Source organism: Canis aureus, chromosome 6 (genome assembly GCF_053574225.1).
Source record: "Canis aureus isolate CA01 chromosome 6, VMU_Caureus_v.1.0, whole genome shotgun sequence".
In the NCBI taxonomy this organism is placed as follows: Eukaryota; Metazoa; Chordata; class Mammalia; order Carnivora; family Canidae; genus Canis; species Canis aureus.
The window spans coordinates 50,727,730-50,743,099 of NC_135616.1; the positions used below are offsets into that span (position 1 = coordinate 50,727,730).

General features: G+C 45.5%; 1 protein-coding gene across 7 annotated transcripts in view; it reads right to left on the minus strand.

Annotated features, from left to right (window-relative positions):
• The window catches only part of GPR161 (G protein-coupled receptor 161), a 47,409-nt gene that overhangs the window by 12,933 nt on the left and 19,106 nt on the right, over positions 1 to 15,370 (minus strand). For all 7 annotated transcript variants that reach the window (XM_077901552.1, XM_077901549.1, XM_077901550.1 and 4 more), the window contains one exon: positions 6,232 to 6,649. In XM_077901552.1, the coding sequence (XP_077757678.1) occupies positions 6,232 to 6,649 (418 nt within the window). The remainder of the gene's footprint in view (positions 1 to 6,231; positions 6,650 to 15,370) is intronic.

Here is a 15,370-nt window from a genome sequence, read left to right on the forward strand (position 1 = left end):
CTCCTACAAGTAGCTCCTTCTCCCAACTTCTCCCCGACAAGGCACAGACTGTGCTATGTTACACAGCTTTCTGGGACCCCGCTTCAGGCAAGAGCTGGGTGCCAGAGCTCAAGTGGTCCCGTTTCCAAGTCACAATGTGAGAGCCCAATCATATTTGGGGCTGTGGGTAATGTTGAGGCATCCACAGGAGTTCTAAGGGATCCTGCATGAAGCCAGATAATTTCTGGGTTGCTGACATTATTAATCCATTTAGATCAGTTTTCAGAGGGTCATTAAAAACCAGAGCAATATCAAAGGACTAAGGGGTTCATTCACTGGATGAACATTTACTGAAGGCCCGCTGTGCTATGTACTGGAAAGGCGGTGAGGAGATGTGAGGGGAGACAGACAACAGGGAGAGGTTGAGGGTCTGGAGGTAAGAGCTAACTGGAATCTTCACGACAACTGCTTGAGGTGGTGAGGATTACCATTATCCTCATTGTACAGATGAAGACACTAAAGCAGAGAAAGAAGATGTAGCCTGCCCAAAACAAGGGGAAGAAACAAGAGATAAACGCAGTCCCCAATGCACAGGCCAGCAGTCGCTCGTTAACCATCTCCTCCAGGAGTCCACACCATACGGGCGGCTCCCAACCCCTTGGCCGTGGGTGGAGGAGGGATGCTTGGCAGGGCACCTGTTCCAGACGGCAGGGTCAGAGCAGGCTTCCTGTGGGAGATGGCACACACATCCAGGTCTTCAAAGATCAGAAGCCCTGACCCAGGAGTAATAGGGGTGGAAGGCAGCTACGGGGAGGCATGGATGGGAGCCAGTGCCTGCCTCAGGGGAAGGCTACACAGGGTTCAATCAGGCAGGTGTGGGGCGGAGGCAGGGCGGGAGATGGAAGCCGGGGCCAGGGGTCAGGAGCCAGGGGCCAGGGGCATGTGAGCCATGGAGGCCTGACCAGACCATGGGCTGGAAATAAACCACAGTCCTCCCCACTCAGACACTTTATCCAAAGGAAATGCTATTTAATGGGTAATAGGGTTTTCCCCATGAGGGCAGCATGTGGAAAAGACAGGGGTGGCCACATTGATGCTGCCTGGTATAGGTAGGATGTCAGAAAATGGCCGTGGCGGTGAGGGTCACACACCTCCCGGGAAGTCTCCTGCTCCACTGGGACCATCTCGAGTCACCCTTTGTTCATCAGCGGCTCCAGGACAGGGGCCACTGTCCAAACTGCCATATGCTGCTTGCTGCCTCTCCTGGGGCGGGGGGGGGGGGGGGGGGGGGGCGGGGGGGACTGCTTCCCCCATCTGCATCCTTGTGAAGGGCCCTCCTAATCAGACATAAGCCTGGGGCTGCTGATGTTGGGCTGCGGGCTCCAGGCAAGATGGAGCCTGGAAAGACAGCGTTTCCAGGTGTGAGATCTGAAAAGATCCCGCAGGGATCTGGCACGGATTACAGCTGTCACTGCGCATGGCCTGGGGTACAACTGTCACTGTCTTATGCTAATACCTGGGCTTGCACCTTGCAATGTCCGTGCAGCCCGCAAAAGGAGCATGCCTTTGGAGTTGGAATGCCTGGGTTCAGATGGTGGCTCTGCTGTCTACTAGCTGGGTGACTTTGGGTAGCTGATTCAACCTCTCAGAGCTTCAGGTCCTTCATCTGTACCATTGCAGAAGCCCGGCCACAGGTCTGCTCCAGGAATGCAACGTGTTGGACTGAGGGAAAGGCCCAGGTGGTGCCTGCTCTTCCCCTGGCAGTGGGGGCAGAGCCTGCTCTCTCTCTGACCAACCTCTCCCTCTTCTCCTGAAGATGGGGGCCCATATTGTTCATGCTGCTCCCAATGGCCATGACCAGGAAGGGACACTGGGCTCTTCTGAGTCCTGAGAGATGAACCGGGCCATTCTGGTGGTCTCCTACCTCCTGGCAGGTGATGGCCCAGACCCTGACCTGTACATCATCCCAGCAAGTGAAACGTGAGGAAGTACCTAGGGTGGGATGGAGGGGTGCCTGGGTGGTTTCCTTCACTTACACAAAACAAGGCAGAGATTTTTCTTTTTCTTTTTTTTTAGATTTGAGAGGAAGTGCATGCATGTGTGTTAGTAGGCGGAGTGTTATAGGGAGGGAGAGAATCTCAAGCAGACTCCCTGTTGAGCAAGGAGCCCAACATGAGGCTTGATCCCAGGACCCATGAGATCATGACCTGAGCTGAAACCAAGAATGGGACACTCAACTGCCTAAGCCACCCAGGTACCCCAGATTTCTTTTCTCTGCCCTCTTAAAAACTGTGCAGGCCCTCTGACCTCAGGACACTTCAGGGGCAAGGGCGCGTCCAGGTGTGGGAAACCAAGCCTGGGGAATGTTAACTGCCCCTGGCTCCTCTGACCAACCCTGCTCTGGCAGTCGTAAAAATAATTACAATTAATAAGCTGTCCTCTGCAACATACCCTTCTGGCTATTCTTAACCCTCAGTTATTATTATTTTATGGCAAGTCTTCTCTTTATTGTAATAAATGGTATTTGCTTCATCCACTGACGGAGGTTCTGGCCATGAGCAATTCCAGTGGGACACAACAGTACTCTCTCCCAGCTGGACCCTGAGTCCCCCGGGATGCTGGGGTCAGGGGCCAGCTCCCAAGGGGTCAGTTGCCAAAGGTCAGAGGGCTGCCCCTTTATCCCCCCAGGACTATTCTAGTTTTGGGGTTTGTTTCCATCTTTTATAAAATTTATATACAATGAAATGCACAAATCTACAGCTCTATAAAGATATGAAAAAATCCCACACCTGCCCACCAAAAAAACATGGATTTCAGAGATTTGAAACGTCATTTCTTTCAACTTAGCATCATTTAGGTCTATTTGCAGGTTCAAAGGAAAATGCAGGTCACAAGCAACTCCCTGCTCCCCTGCAGGTCATTGGAGGCCAAAGCGCAGGGGTTCCTTTCGCCTTCTGGGCTCTTGCTCGTAACTGGCTTCTGGGGCTCTCAGTCTTTCCTCCAGCCACTCATTTTTACACATGAGCCCAAGCAGGACCCCTGGTCCCAAAAGAGGCTCTCACAACATCACGTGTAACTGACAAGCCATTATGCACACGGGGGCTCTAACGCGGAGCCCTCCAATAGCCACGTCTGGGTCAATGAGACAGCTCCACCTACAGATGTGAACAAAGCCCAAGGCAAGAGGAGAACACACGTTAACTCATACTGAACAATCTCCTAAAAGCACTAGTGAATTGCTTCACTATGACTAACCATCTCACAGTCCCAGCTATTTTGATTTATTAAACACGGGTTTTAGAGCTGGGGTTTCATCCATCCCAGCACAAAGTGAAAACATGAGCAGCTTCCAGGCTAAGCTAGAGGTGACCATGTCACAGACTTAGGCATGGGGAAATTCTGCCCTGGTCTAATGACGGTCCCCACCTGGCCCTATCTCCATGTGGCTGGTTTAGGATGTTGACACTTCCACCAAACTTCGCTCCAGTCAGCTACTCTTTCTTCACTTGTGTTTTTTTGCTGTCTTTTCATGAGGCCACAAAATAAACAATTTTGGTCATCTGTCAACTTATTATTTGATTGATTTATTTAGCTGGGGTTCACGACTGGGGATGACGTGTCCCCTGGAGACATGTGACGATGACTGGAGACATTCTGGGGTGTCACAACTGGAGAGGAGCTACTTGCATCTGGTGAGGAGCTCCCAGTTCAGCCCCATGCAGCAAATGTTACCGGCCCACGATATCAGCACTGTCAGGCTGAGAAACCTGGAGCTAAACTAACCACTTGTCAGACATGACCGGTGGTTCCCTGTGCAATCTCTGGAGGTGATTAAAAGCCCAGCCTCTACCTCCTCAGAACTGGACGAGCCACCTACCAGCCATGTGGGCTTGGGTGAGCTCACAAAGCCTCACAACGGCGCCTGGCAAGTGATCAGCAAGCAACCCTTTTTAGTTGAGGTCGTGACCACGGCCCCAGGTTTTCTTCTTTTCCACTTTCTTAGAAATGTAACTATTTCTCTCTTCTAGTCCCATTCTCTCTGTTCTTTGTCTCTGCGTTATTGCCTTTCCTCTTCTCTCTCCCTCCTGACCCCTCCCCATCTCTCCTTCCCTTCCTCTCTCACAGACACACACACAAGCACACATAGTTGCATCTTTAGGTTTGCAATAGACTATGGCAAATAGATGACCTCTGAAATTACCAAGATTGAGTACAATTAATTTAACAAAATTAAGCAGACAGAAGGAGTATATAAATATGTCACTTAAATGGACAAAATCAAGTTAACTGGTCCAGTCAATTTGTATCTTTAAACCACATGAATGATCAATATAAAAAAATAAATGGCACCTGCCATGAAGTTATTTGAAAACTTTTACCACATTTTACGCCAGTCCCTCCCCTGTAATCACAAGGGTCTGGTCAAGGCATCCTACTTGCTGTCCTAATGTATTCATTCAAATGCCACCTTTCCCAGAAGCACCCCTGGCCCTGCCACCCAGGGCTGGACTGGAGCTGCACCCTCGGCTATTTCGGCTTTGTGTTCACACCCACACTCCCCTGCTGCCTCTGCCTTTCGCCTGTAAACTCCTGGTGGGCGAGGTCTGTCCTGTCCGTACTTGTATCCTGCCACCCTCAGGACTCAGCACAGGGCCTCCCCTAGAGTGCCAACCAGTGCCAACCAGTGCCACAGTGGGAAAGAACAGGGTGCCGGAACAGGTCACCCATCTCAGGGACAGTGCGCTCTGACAGCACAACTGGAGGATCTGTCATGCTTGCGGAGGAACCCAATATTCAAGCAAACAACTTACAGCCCCCTAGAGCCGCCCCTGCCAAGCTGGGACAATACCCCAAGCATCCATATAGAGATGACCCCCGTGAGAGGCACTTAAGAACTAACTCCCCAGCTCTGCTCTAGCCATTCGTCCTCACTCTGTGTCCCACAGAACCCAAGGCCCAGGAAAGGATGCTCAAAGATCGCCAATTTTTTAAAAACATAGAATTTAGAACAACAGTGAGATCCCATGCCTCCCACTGCCAACAAAGTTCCAGTTTTTTTTTTAAATGTCATATAATCAGTCTTGATAGGATGCTGACAAATAGCTACAAGAGTAAAAATCTGTACCATCTTCTGAAAAACAACATGCCTTTTACACACAAAGAATCTTGAAAGTGTGTTTTATTGCTCTTACCAAAAACACAATTCCACAACATACACCTCCCTCAAACATGCTCTATATGACAGTAAGCTAAGAAGGGACTGTAAAAACAAATTCTAGTGCCTCCACAGGATGGAATACCATGGAACCATTAAACATCATGTTTCTAAAGAGCATTCACACTTGCAGGTGGGAAAACAATGCTCATGATCACTTGTTAAGTAAAAAAGCAGGTAACACAAACCACACGTGCCATAAAGCCTATTTAAAAAGTGTACTGCATGCAACCAAAGATTACTACAGGTAAATATACTAACATCAAAACAGTCATTGCTTCTGATTGGTGGGATTAGGGATAGTTCTTACTTTATCCTTCACATTTTCTGTATCATTTTCATTATTGGAAAAAAAAAGAGATTTAGAGAAGCCAACTGATTAGTTATGACCAATTTGCATTCCCCACAGCCAGAGGAGGCCAACACGGTCTGGCCTTAGGCCTGGTACAGGCCTGCACTCTGGGTGCACCATCCAGCTACCGTTCATCAGCTCAACAACAGATGGTCCTGAGGGAGCCCGCGGACCATGTCACCCAGTGACAGGAACCCCAGCTAGCCTCCTGACTCCACTGCTCCCTCCTGATCCCACAATTTCAATCTACTCTCGCCCCCCGAAGTCAAACACTTGCCTGTGATGAGTGAAGTGCCCATGAGCAAAATCCTAAGAAGCATGATGAACGGAGGGGCCCAAGCAAAGCAAGAGACAGCAGGCAGCCCTCTGTGAAGCCCTGGACCTAATCTCCCTGACAGATCACTTTCCCCAGTTTCTTTTCCTCATCTACAAAGGGTGCATCAGAGGTTTTAAGAACTTTCTTCTTAAGCATCAGAATATCTTTTTATAAAAAATAAAACTAAATGCAATAATGCAGATTAGATAAAATCAGAGGTACTCTGGTCAGAGGGATGGAGGACGAGGCCAAAGCCCCCGACATCCTCCCAAGGAACTAAGACAGTGAAAGTCACAGGACCAGATGATCTCCCAGGCTCCCCCCTCGGCACCCATTCCTTAATTCCTTGATTCTCAGAGGCAGGCTTACCGGTCGACAGCGATGACCCCGAGTGTGAGCATGCTGGCCGAGCTGATCAGCAGGTAGAGGAGGGCGGAGAAGTTGCACCAGACCACACCAAAGATCCATTCCCTCCGAATGGAGCTGGTGGCCACAAAAGGCAGCACCAGCACGGACAGCAGGAAGTTGGACAGGGTCAGGCTGAAGACGAACTTGTTGCTGAGGGTGAGGAGGTACGACTTCTTGTACAAGGTGACGGCGATGACCAGGTTGCCCAGGCAGACGAAAATGGTGATGATGATGATGGTGATGAAGTCAGTGACGACAGCGCCCCCTTCACCACTCTCCTCCTCTGTGAGGTTACTCAGCTCCTTCCTGTGGCCGAGGGAAGAGTTCAGGCTCATGGTCAGGGCACCTCGGCGTGCGGTGTGCAAAGCATGCTGGACGGCTAGAAAAAGGGGAGACCGACGGACAGGAAAAGACTCATCAGATCCTCTCACATGCACTCGACAGAAGAGCAGCAGAGGCTCCAGTCCTCTTGGCAGCCTGAGACTCTCAGCCAGGCTTCCCCGCTCAAGCTCCACAAAAGCGGCCTGTTTTCTATAACCTACTTTGTGTGGGACTCCCTGTGTCTCCTTGAACGACGTGTTCTTCCAACCTAACCCAACCTAATCACTGTTCCTGTGGCCAGTGTTCAAAGCCCGTGATGTACGGCCTGCGTGCTGGCCCAACAGCCAATTTTGGGGCCCCGCCGCACAGGGGTGGTCCCGGAGATCAGATGTCCAGCCTGGGAACCTGCACTGGAAACAAGCAGCAGGCAGGGGTCTCTGTGCTGCTCCGGGGCCCCTGCAACCCAGGGAGCTCCCTGAGCCAGCGGCAGTAGCATCCCATGGAGCCCACAGAGACCGGGAATCTCAGGCACGCCTCTGACTCCCTGAACCAGAATGTGCATATTTCTTTTTTGGTGGTTTATGGGTTTGTGGTTTTTTTCTTTTCTTTTTTTTCTTTTTTTTACATTTTTTAAAGTTTAAATTCAATTAGCCAACATAAAGTACATACTTTGTTTCAGATGCAGAATCCCATCCCCAGGTGATTTGTGTGCCTGTTCAAGTTCCAAAGCAAGCTTATCGTAGGAACTCTTCTGAGGTCCCTGAGCAGACTTTTGACATGTACAATTCACTCAGAGCCATCATCTTGGCTCTTGTCAGACACAGCAAAGGAGGGCAAGCATCGGACACTAAGCACAAATGGGGATATGTGGGCACAGGGTGAGGCCTTGGCCCACGACACCATTCTCCACACAGCGCAGCCCCTGCTCTTGGGACGCTAGCTCGAGACCTTGGCTAAAACTGAAGGTTAACATCTTAACGTTAAATTCCAAGGGCCACGTTTCTCCAAAAACTTCATCTACTTTCATCAGCCAAAAAACCCACCAATCACTTCCCCTACCTGCTCCTGTTCCCAACAAACAGAAGACACCAGAAAGGACAGCTTTCCTTCCATGAGCCAGATGACAGGACCATAGTTCCTAATCTGCCCACACAGGGCGGCAGAGGCTTTCCCCACTGCCCCTGGCTGACCTGACACCGCTGTCCACACACTTTTGGCCACAGGGAGCAGGTGGGTTCAGAGGTGGCCCTTCCCCTTCCAGCAGTCCCATGTGCTGGTCAGAGAGCTTCCTGTTCCAGGGAGCCTACCTGCTGTGGGTCCTCACCACAGACCTGAGGCCTGCTGGCTTAAGCCCCACCAAACAGTCTGAATCCCTCCTCCACTTGATAGCCTCTAAGTGCTTCCCAAGTGACTTGCTTTCCCTTCTCCAGATTTTATCTCCTGAGTCCCTGATATGAGTCCAGACTCTTGGCTAATTCAGACTCCTTGCTTTGGACCTGTTTGCAGCTAACTGTGACCTTCTTGATCCCATAGTCCCCAAAACCGAACGCATCTTCTGGATGTGGTCTGCTAAGTGTCGAGCACAAGGGGGCAATTTTCTCCATCATCAGAACAACCTCCTCCTGCTGTTCACTCTAAGAATGCATTTTCCTTCAGCAATCGTATCATCCTGTTGGGCTTATCTAACTGTGTGGTCGTCTAAAACCCAACACTTATACACATAGGAATTTCTGTGAAGGCAGCTGTCCCCAATCTTTAATTGATGGCATTAATGTTTTTAAACCTAAATACAACACATTATTTCTACTAAATTTTATTTCGTGCATTTGGGCCCATATTTCCAGGCTGCTGAAATATTCTAAATTTTTGCTCAGTTATACAGTATGTTAGTTACTCCGGCTTTGTGCAATGAATATACCTTGTAGGTATGCCTTCTACATCCGTGTCTTTGTAAGGTTGTCTCGGGGTTTTGTCTTTATTTTGTGAGTTCTGAATTTTGTTAACTTTTTTTTTTTTTTTTTTAATTTTGTTAACTCTTATAAGTAAATTATTTGGTGTCTCAAAACAAAGGTCATACATGAGCATATTAACTTTGCAAGTGATGACATGGTAAAGAAAACAGACGTTGAGTCATTAGACAAATGACAAAATACAAGAAAGTATTTATAATTTATGTCATAGAGAAAGGATTAATCAATTTAATTTATAAATAATTAAAAATACCCCAGAAAGGTGAAAAAACAGAAAATTGAGCAAAAGCTATAAACAGAAAAAAATGTAGCTCTCTGAGGAGATAGATATCAACAAAACTTATGGTCATTTTGCATACATTTATCCATCAAATCATTATGTCATATCCCTTAAACTTACATGATGTTATGTGTCAATTTATATTTCAATAAAAGCAGGCACAAATAGACATAAACAGTTCACAGAACAAGATATACCAATCATACTGTAAACCTATGAAAAGATGCCCAATGTCAATTAAAATAAGAGAAATGCCCACAAAACTACATGAGATACCATCTCTTAAATTTCATGCCACTAAAAACTCACGAGTGCGGCATCACTCTGTTGGTGAGGCTGCAGGGAAACATGCGTTCTCCCACACTCACTCCAAATGTGATTGCAGAAGGGAAAAGCCCTGTGGAGGGGGTTTGGCAATATCTAACAAAGCTCCATATGCATGTGCCCTTTGACCCAGCAATTCTATTTCCAGGTACCTGCCTGAAGGTATAAGTTCATAATATGAAATGACAGATGCACAAAGTTGTTTCATTTGTTGAGGCACTAATTGTAAAAAAACAAGAAATTAGAAAAATGTGAGAAAGAAGGGAAAATAAGAATGTATCCGCATATAAATATGCATAAATATTAGTTTACTTATACAAAAAGAAAAATAGTAAAGATAACTAGAAATTAAGAAACTAATGGAAGCAAAATTTCTCTTAAGTATTTTTCACAGTTTTGATTCTTGAACCATGTAAATATTTTATATGCTAAAAAAATTTTAATACAAATGAATGCAAAAAGTAAAATTGGGGCACCTGGGGGCTCGGTGGTTGAGCATCTGCCTTTGGCTCAGGTTGTGATCCCAGGGTCCTGGGATCACGGTCCACATCTGGCTCCCTGCAGGGAGCCTGCTTCTCTCCCTCTGCCTATGTCTCTGCCTCTTTCTCTCTCATGAACAAATAAATAAAATCTTTAAAAAAAAGGAGACAAAATTATTGCCAACAGAAAAATTAGGCCTAACTATATATTCGATTGATAACATAACCATACAGACAAAAAAGTTCTATCAAGTAGCTTTTAAAATACAGTATTTTGGGGGCATCTGGGTGGCTCAGTGATTGAGCATCTGCCTTCGGCTCAGGTTGTGATCCCAGGGTGCTGGGATTGAGGTCCACATCCAGTCTCCCCACAGGGAAGTCTGTTTCTCCCACTGCCTATGCCTCTGCCTCTCTCTGTGTGTCTCTTGTGAGTAAATAAATAAAATCTTTAAAAAATAATTAAATAAAATACAGTATTTTGACTACAAATTGTTAATGGTATATATTAAAGAACTACCAAGTTTATGTAGTAGGCTTGATGATAATGGTGTTGTAATTTTATGACTATTCTGAGTGTAGAGCAACTGAGTATGTATGTCTGTGGGAGAAAGGAGGCACAGATTATGGAAGAAGAAGAGGAGAAGACGGACCCTGTAGTGTTAGGTTGGTACAGGAGGCATCAGTATGAACCTCCTATTCAAATATACAGAAACAGCTTCCAAGGAAAATCCCTGAAATGCAGTCAGAAAGATTAAGAGAATGAAACTATAAAATAAAAAAGTAAATGAGAAAATACGTGCTTTATTCCTCAAGCTAAGCAGAGTGTTTTTCACTCATTAAGGAAATCCTATCTGGCAAAATGGTGGACTCAGCCTACATGAATGTCTTTCCCACTCCAAATTCACTGAAATGCTGGCTTAAATGTGACCCAAGTTTTTAAAAAGGAAAAGAAAAGCCAAGAGAGAGAAATCCACAGGTACCAAAAATAGGGAGAAAATTCAGGGATCCCTGGGTGGCGCAGCGGTTTGGCGCCTGCCTTTGGCCCAGGGCACGATCCTGGAGACCCGGGATCGAATCCCACGTCGGGTTTCCGGTGCATGGAGCCTGCTTCTCCCTCTGCCTGTGTCTCTGCCTCTCTCTCTCTCTCACTGTGTGCCTATCATAAATAAATAAAAAAAAAAATTAAAAAAAAAATAAAAAAAATAAAAAAAAGAAAATTCAAAGTCAGTTAAAATCCCACACCTACGGCCAAAAGAGTGTTAGATCCAGTTCAAGAGCCCTGGGACTGAGGTGGTTTATGTGGGAGGGCAACTCTGAGCTCCACAAGGCAGAGAACTGGAACCAATGCCTGTATAAACCATGGGTTCTAGAAGTGCAGCCCCCTCCGTGAATAAGAGATTAGAAAAGTTCTTCCCGCTGGCAGGGGGAAGCAAAAAAAAAAAAAAAAAACAACACAGTCATTTACCTGAGGCTCTGGGTGGAGCATGAAAAACACCCCCTGCCATGAGAAAGCAAACACTGAGTCATGTGCCATGCTGATGCAGGTACCAAATCCATGCATTCTGCATGGGGCAGAAATCCAAACTAATAAATCCATGTAAAAATTAATGCTGACAAAAGTAAACATAAAATGGGTCTGTGGTAAATTTCCACATTCACAAAACAAACACTCAGTGAAGGTGAGTGCATAGTGTTCATCATGAGTGACAATCAGAACAAAAAACAGAATTGACATTCCAAGAACTTAAATTAATAGAAAAAGTTGAATAAGGCTATAATATAAATATTATTGAAAGCTTTAAAACGAAAAGGGGTAAGAATCATAACGAAAGAACAAGATACCATGAAAAAATAGTAAGCAATTGAGAAAAAAAAGAATCCTATTGAGATTTTAGAAATTAAAATTTTTGTTGTCAAAATTAAAAACTCAATGGTTATGCTGAACAGCAGATTTAACTAAAGAGAAAGATGGTAAACTGGTAGATGGCTCTGAGGAAATTACCCAAAATTCAATTAAAAAAATTAAGAAACTGAAAACATGAAAAGTCAAGATTTACGAAAGACAGATAAGAAGATCCAACATAAGTTCAATAGAAGAACAGCAAAAGAGTGAAAAATGTAGGTAGCAGATGCTGCTGGGTGCCTACCCAACCACCACTCTGGCTCTTCTCCTTACTGGCAGACCTCTGACTTGGTTCTGGTGTAATCCTCCTCCCAGTGACTCCAAGATGGTTGATCCTATCCCTAGATCTGGGAGCTAAATCCTGGTTGGTCTAAAGTAATCATTGTGAAAAAAAAAAAAAAAAAAAATAAAGTAATCATTGTGTCCCTTTCTCCATGCAATCCTGGCCAAGTAGTCAAGAGGAGAAGTCGGGGGTTGGCAGGGGTGGAAATGGAGGTACTCGGGGGAAGCTACTCTGATCTCATAAAGACCCAGAAGACAAATCTTTTCCTGAGGGCCCTAAGGCAGGCATCTTGGGATCCTCAGAGGTGCTAAGCCAGCGTGCTATGCACAGCAAGGAGATGGTCAATCCTGGAGCCGCTGAATTAGCAAACCATCTAGTCACTCATCCTGGCTTGTTACAGGAAATACATTTCTTAAAATGATTTTTAGATCTATTTTCAGTTTTGTTACTTGAGTCCAAAGCACCCAACTTGCATTCAGTTGGGCCTAGACTGTCCACATCAAGGTTGACACAATTTTTAAAGGAATGACTGAACATTTTCTAGAATTAAAGGAAGACACAAGTCCTCAGAATGAAGGGTTATCTCAAATTCTAAGAGTAAATTAGAAAAAGTCTGCATCAAGGCACATCACAATGAAAAATGCCAAACATCAAGACACAGAGAAAATAGTAAAAGCAAGTTTTCTGATAAAGAAGTAACATTAAATAAACAGCAGACTCTTCTTTTGAAGAAAACAGAAAATAGAGGCCAAAAAACCGTGGAAGGATCTCTCAAAGTGATGACTGAGGAAAAGAACTCTTTCCCTAAAGTTCTATAATATCATCCAAGAGAGGGCACAATACACTTTTGAGGCAAACAAAACCTGAAAGTTTACTAATTGTAAACTGACTGAATGATCCACTTAAAGACACATTTCATGAAGGAACCCAAAATCCAAAAAATAAACAGCGTGCAAGAATCAACTGTTAGAAAAGAAACTGGCAAATTTATGCATAAATCTAAATAACAACTGCTTAAAAATGAAGCTTAAATTTAAAAAGTTAAACATCAGCCATAAATTTTATATTAAAAAAAAGAGCTAATTTAGAGGCTTTGAAACCAGGGCAAAATTAAAATACTAAGCAAAATGGAAGCTCTTAAAGGCATGGTTAGAGTAGAAAGAGTCCAGATTATTATGTACTCAGGGCAGGAACTTTGGTTAGGGCTGCTTCCCCAGCACCTGCACAAGTGTGTGGTATGTAGTTGGTACACTCAATAATTATCTGTAGATGAAGGACTAGCTTCCAGAAGTTTGTCATTGCTAAATATGAGTATTAACAATGTAAAAGAATAAAAATAGGATGCAGAACTTAAAATCCAAAAGACAGGGGAAGGGGCGCCTGAGTGGCTCAGTCAGTTAAGTGTCTTCCTTCAGCTCAGGTCATGATCCCAGGGTCCTGGGATTGAGCCCCACATCAGGCTCCCTGCTGAGCAGGGATTCTGCTTCTCCCTCCCCCTCTGCCCCTCCCCTTCCTGCTCATGCTTATGTGTACACACACTCTCTCAAATAAATAATCTTTAAAAAAACAAACAAACAGGGACACCTGGGTGGCTCAGCAGTTGAGCATCTGCCTTTGGCTCAGGGCGTGATCCTGGGATCTGGGATGGAGTCCCACATTGGGCTCCTTGCATGGAGCCTGCTTCTTTCTCCTTCTGCCTATGTCTCTGCTTCTCTCTCTATGTCTCTCATGAATGAATGAATGAATGAATGAATAAATAAATAAATAAATAAAATCTTAAAAAAAAAAAAAACAACCAAAAACGAAACCTAAACAAACAAACAAACAAAAAAACCATAGAAAGGACAGGGAAAAGAATTAATAAAGCAGTACTCTCCCCTGTTACTCTCCAGAGGCCCTACAATAGGCACACTTGTGAACTGTAGGACCAGAGAACCCAGGGCTGCCTGCAGAGCTGAGGCTCTCTGGTCCAACCTTTCCCAGGAGGCAGAAGGGGTGTGTGGGCCAAAGAGCTGCCCACCAGGGAACTCCAAAATCCCGGCCTCTGCCAGGAGGCCTCCCAACTTGTGCAGTGGGGAGGCACAACCCCAACAAATCCCCCAGGGGTGTACCTTTAAAGAACAAGAGAGAGGACTCAGATTGCCCCAGCCAGCGAAGGCGTCCTGGCAGGCAGCCCGCTTACCCAGGGCCTGACAAGCCGGGGCCCATTGAATGGAAGCAAATTCACGTGTGACTCACATTACCACTCTGTGGGCCAGTTCTGCCGCCAGACACAAAGGTGGTTCAGAACTCCCACACTCACTGTGCCCTGCCTTGTTGCCTTGTGCCGTATCTCTAAGAAACAACACATGTGTTCCATAACTGAGGTAGTTTTTTTTTTCTTAAGATTTTATTTATTTATTTATTTGTAAAAGAGAGAGAATGAGAGGCATGACTGGGGTTTTAACAAACGAATCAGAAGTTACTCCTGACAGGTTACCAGGGAAGGCTTCACATTCCTTCCTCTTTCCTGCCATGGCTCAGTGTAGCACGGATGTACCTCTTCTGGAGTTACCTTGGCCTCTTGGCCATTCCTAGAGACGGTGAACAGTCTGCTGGGTTGGATTCCTGGCGATGGCTTCAAGTCATTCAAAGCCAAATCTTGATACAGTATTATTTTGGGTTAAAAAATAACGCAGTGTTATGGAATATTGAGACAGGTATTTATTGTGTTTTATAAACCAGTTTGCATGGTAATTTCCAAGAAGTGATCCCAGAAGTACCTTGATCTGCAGAAACAGAATTACTACAAGGTAAGGGTAGATTACCTCTCTTGTTTAATTGTGCAAATTTGGATAGGATGATCTCACCTCATATTTTTACCTAGAACTCTGATTTTCATCAAGTTGTAGTGGCCATCCTTCCTGCTCAGACCACTGTCATCTCACATTTGTCAGAAAAAGACGGTGGCCTGGAGGTGAAGTGTACAAACAGCACAGCTAAACCGCCTGGGTGTGAGGTCTAGCTTCTCTACTTATTTGATACAAAAACTTATTGTTTCCTCATCTATAAAAAGAATATATCTTCCTCGTAGTCATTATGAGAACTAAGTTTACGTTTATTTGTACCAAGTGCCTAGTGGCACACAGCAAGCTCTCCCCACAGGTCTCCCTCTCTCTAGTGTTAGCATTGGAAGGTCTACCCTGATTTCACAATGGGAAAGGATGCTTCCTCCATTTTTTGGCTATGGCCACATGACTCAGGACTTTGGCTGGATCTGCTGAAGGACAGACTAGCTACCAGAGCTTGGTCGGCTGATAAACTGGGCCTAGAGGTGGAGCAGCTGGCTCTCTGGCACTCTGAGGAGAGCGCTCATGGGCAAAGCTGAGGGAAGGATAGTGAGAGAGGGAGAGGGAATGCAATGGATCCATCCAAAGATGCTGATGAAATAATTTGAGACTCTCAATCTTCTTGTTCTTCTTGAGTACATTTTCTCCTTCACTGAGGCCAGCTAAGCTGGGTTTCTGTCACTTGCAACTTAAAGAATCCCAGCTAATATTC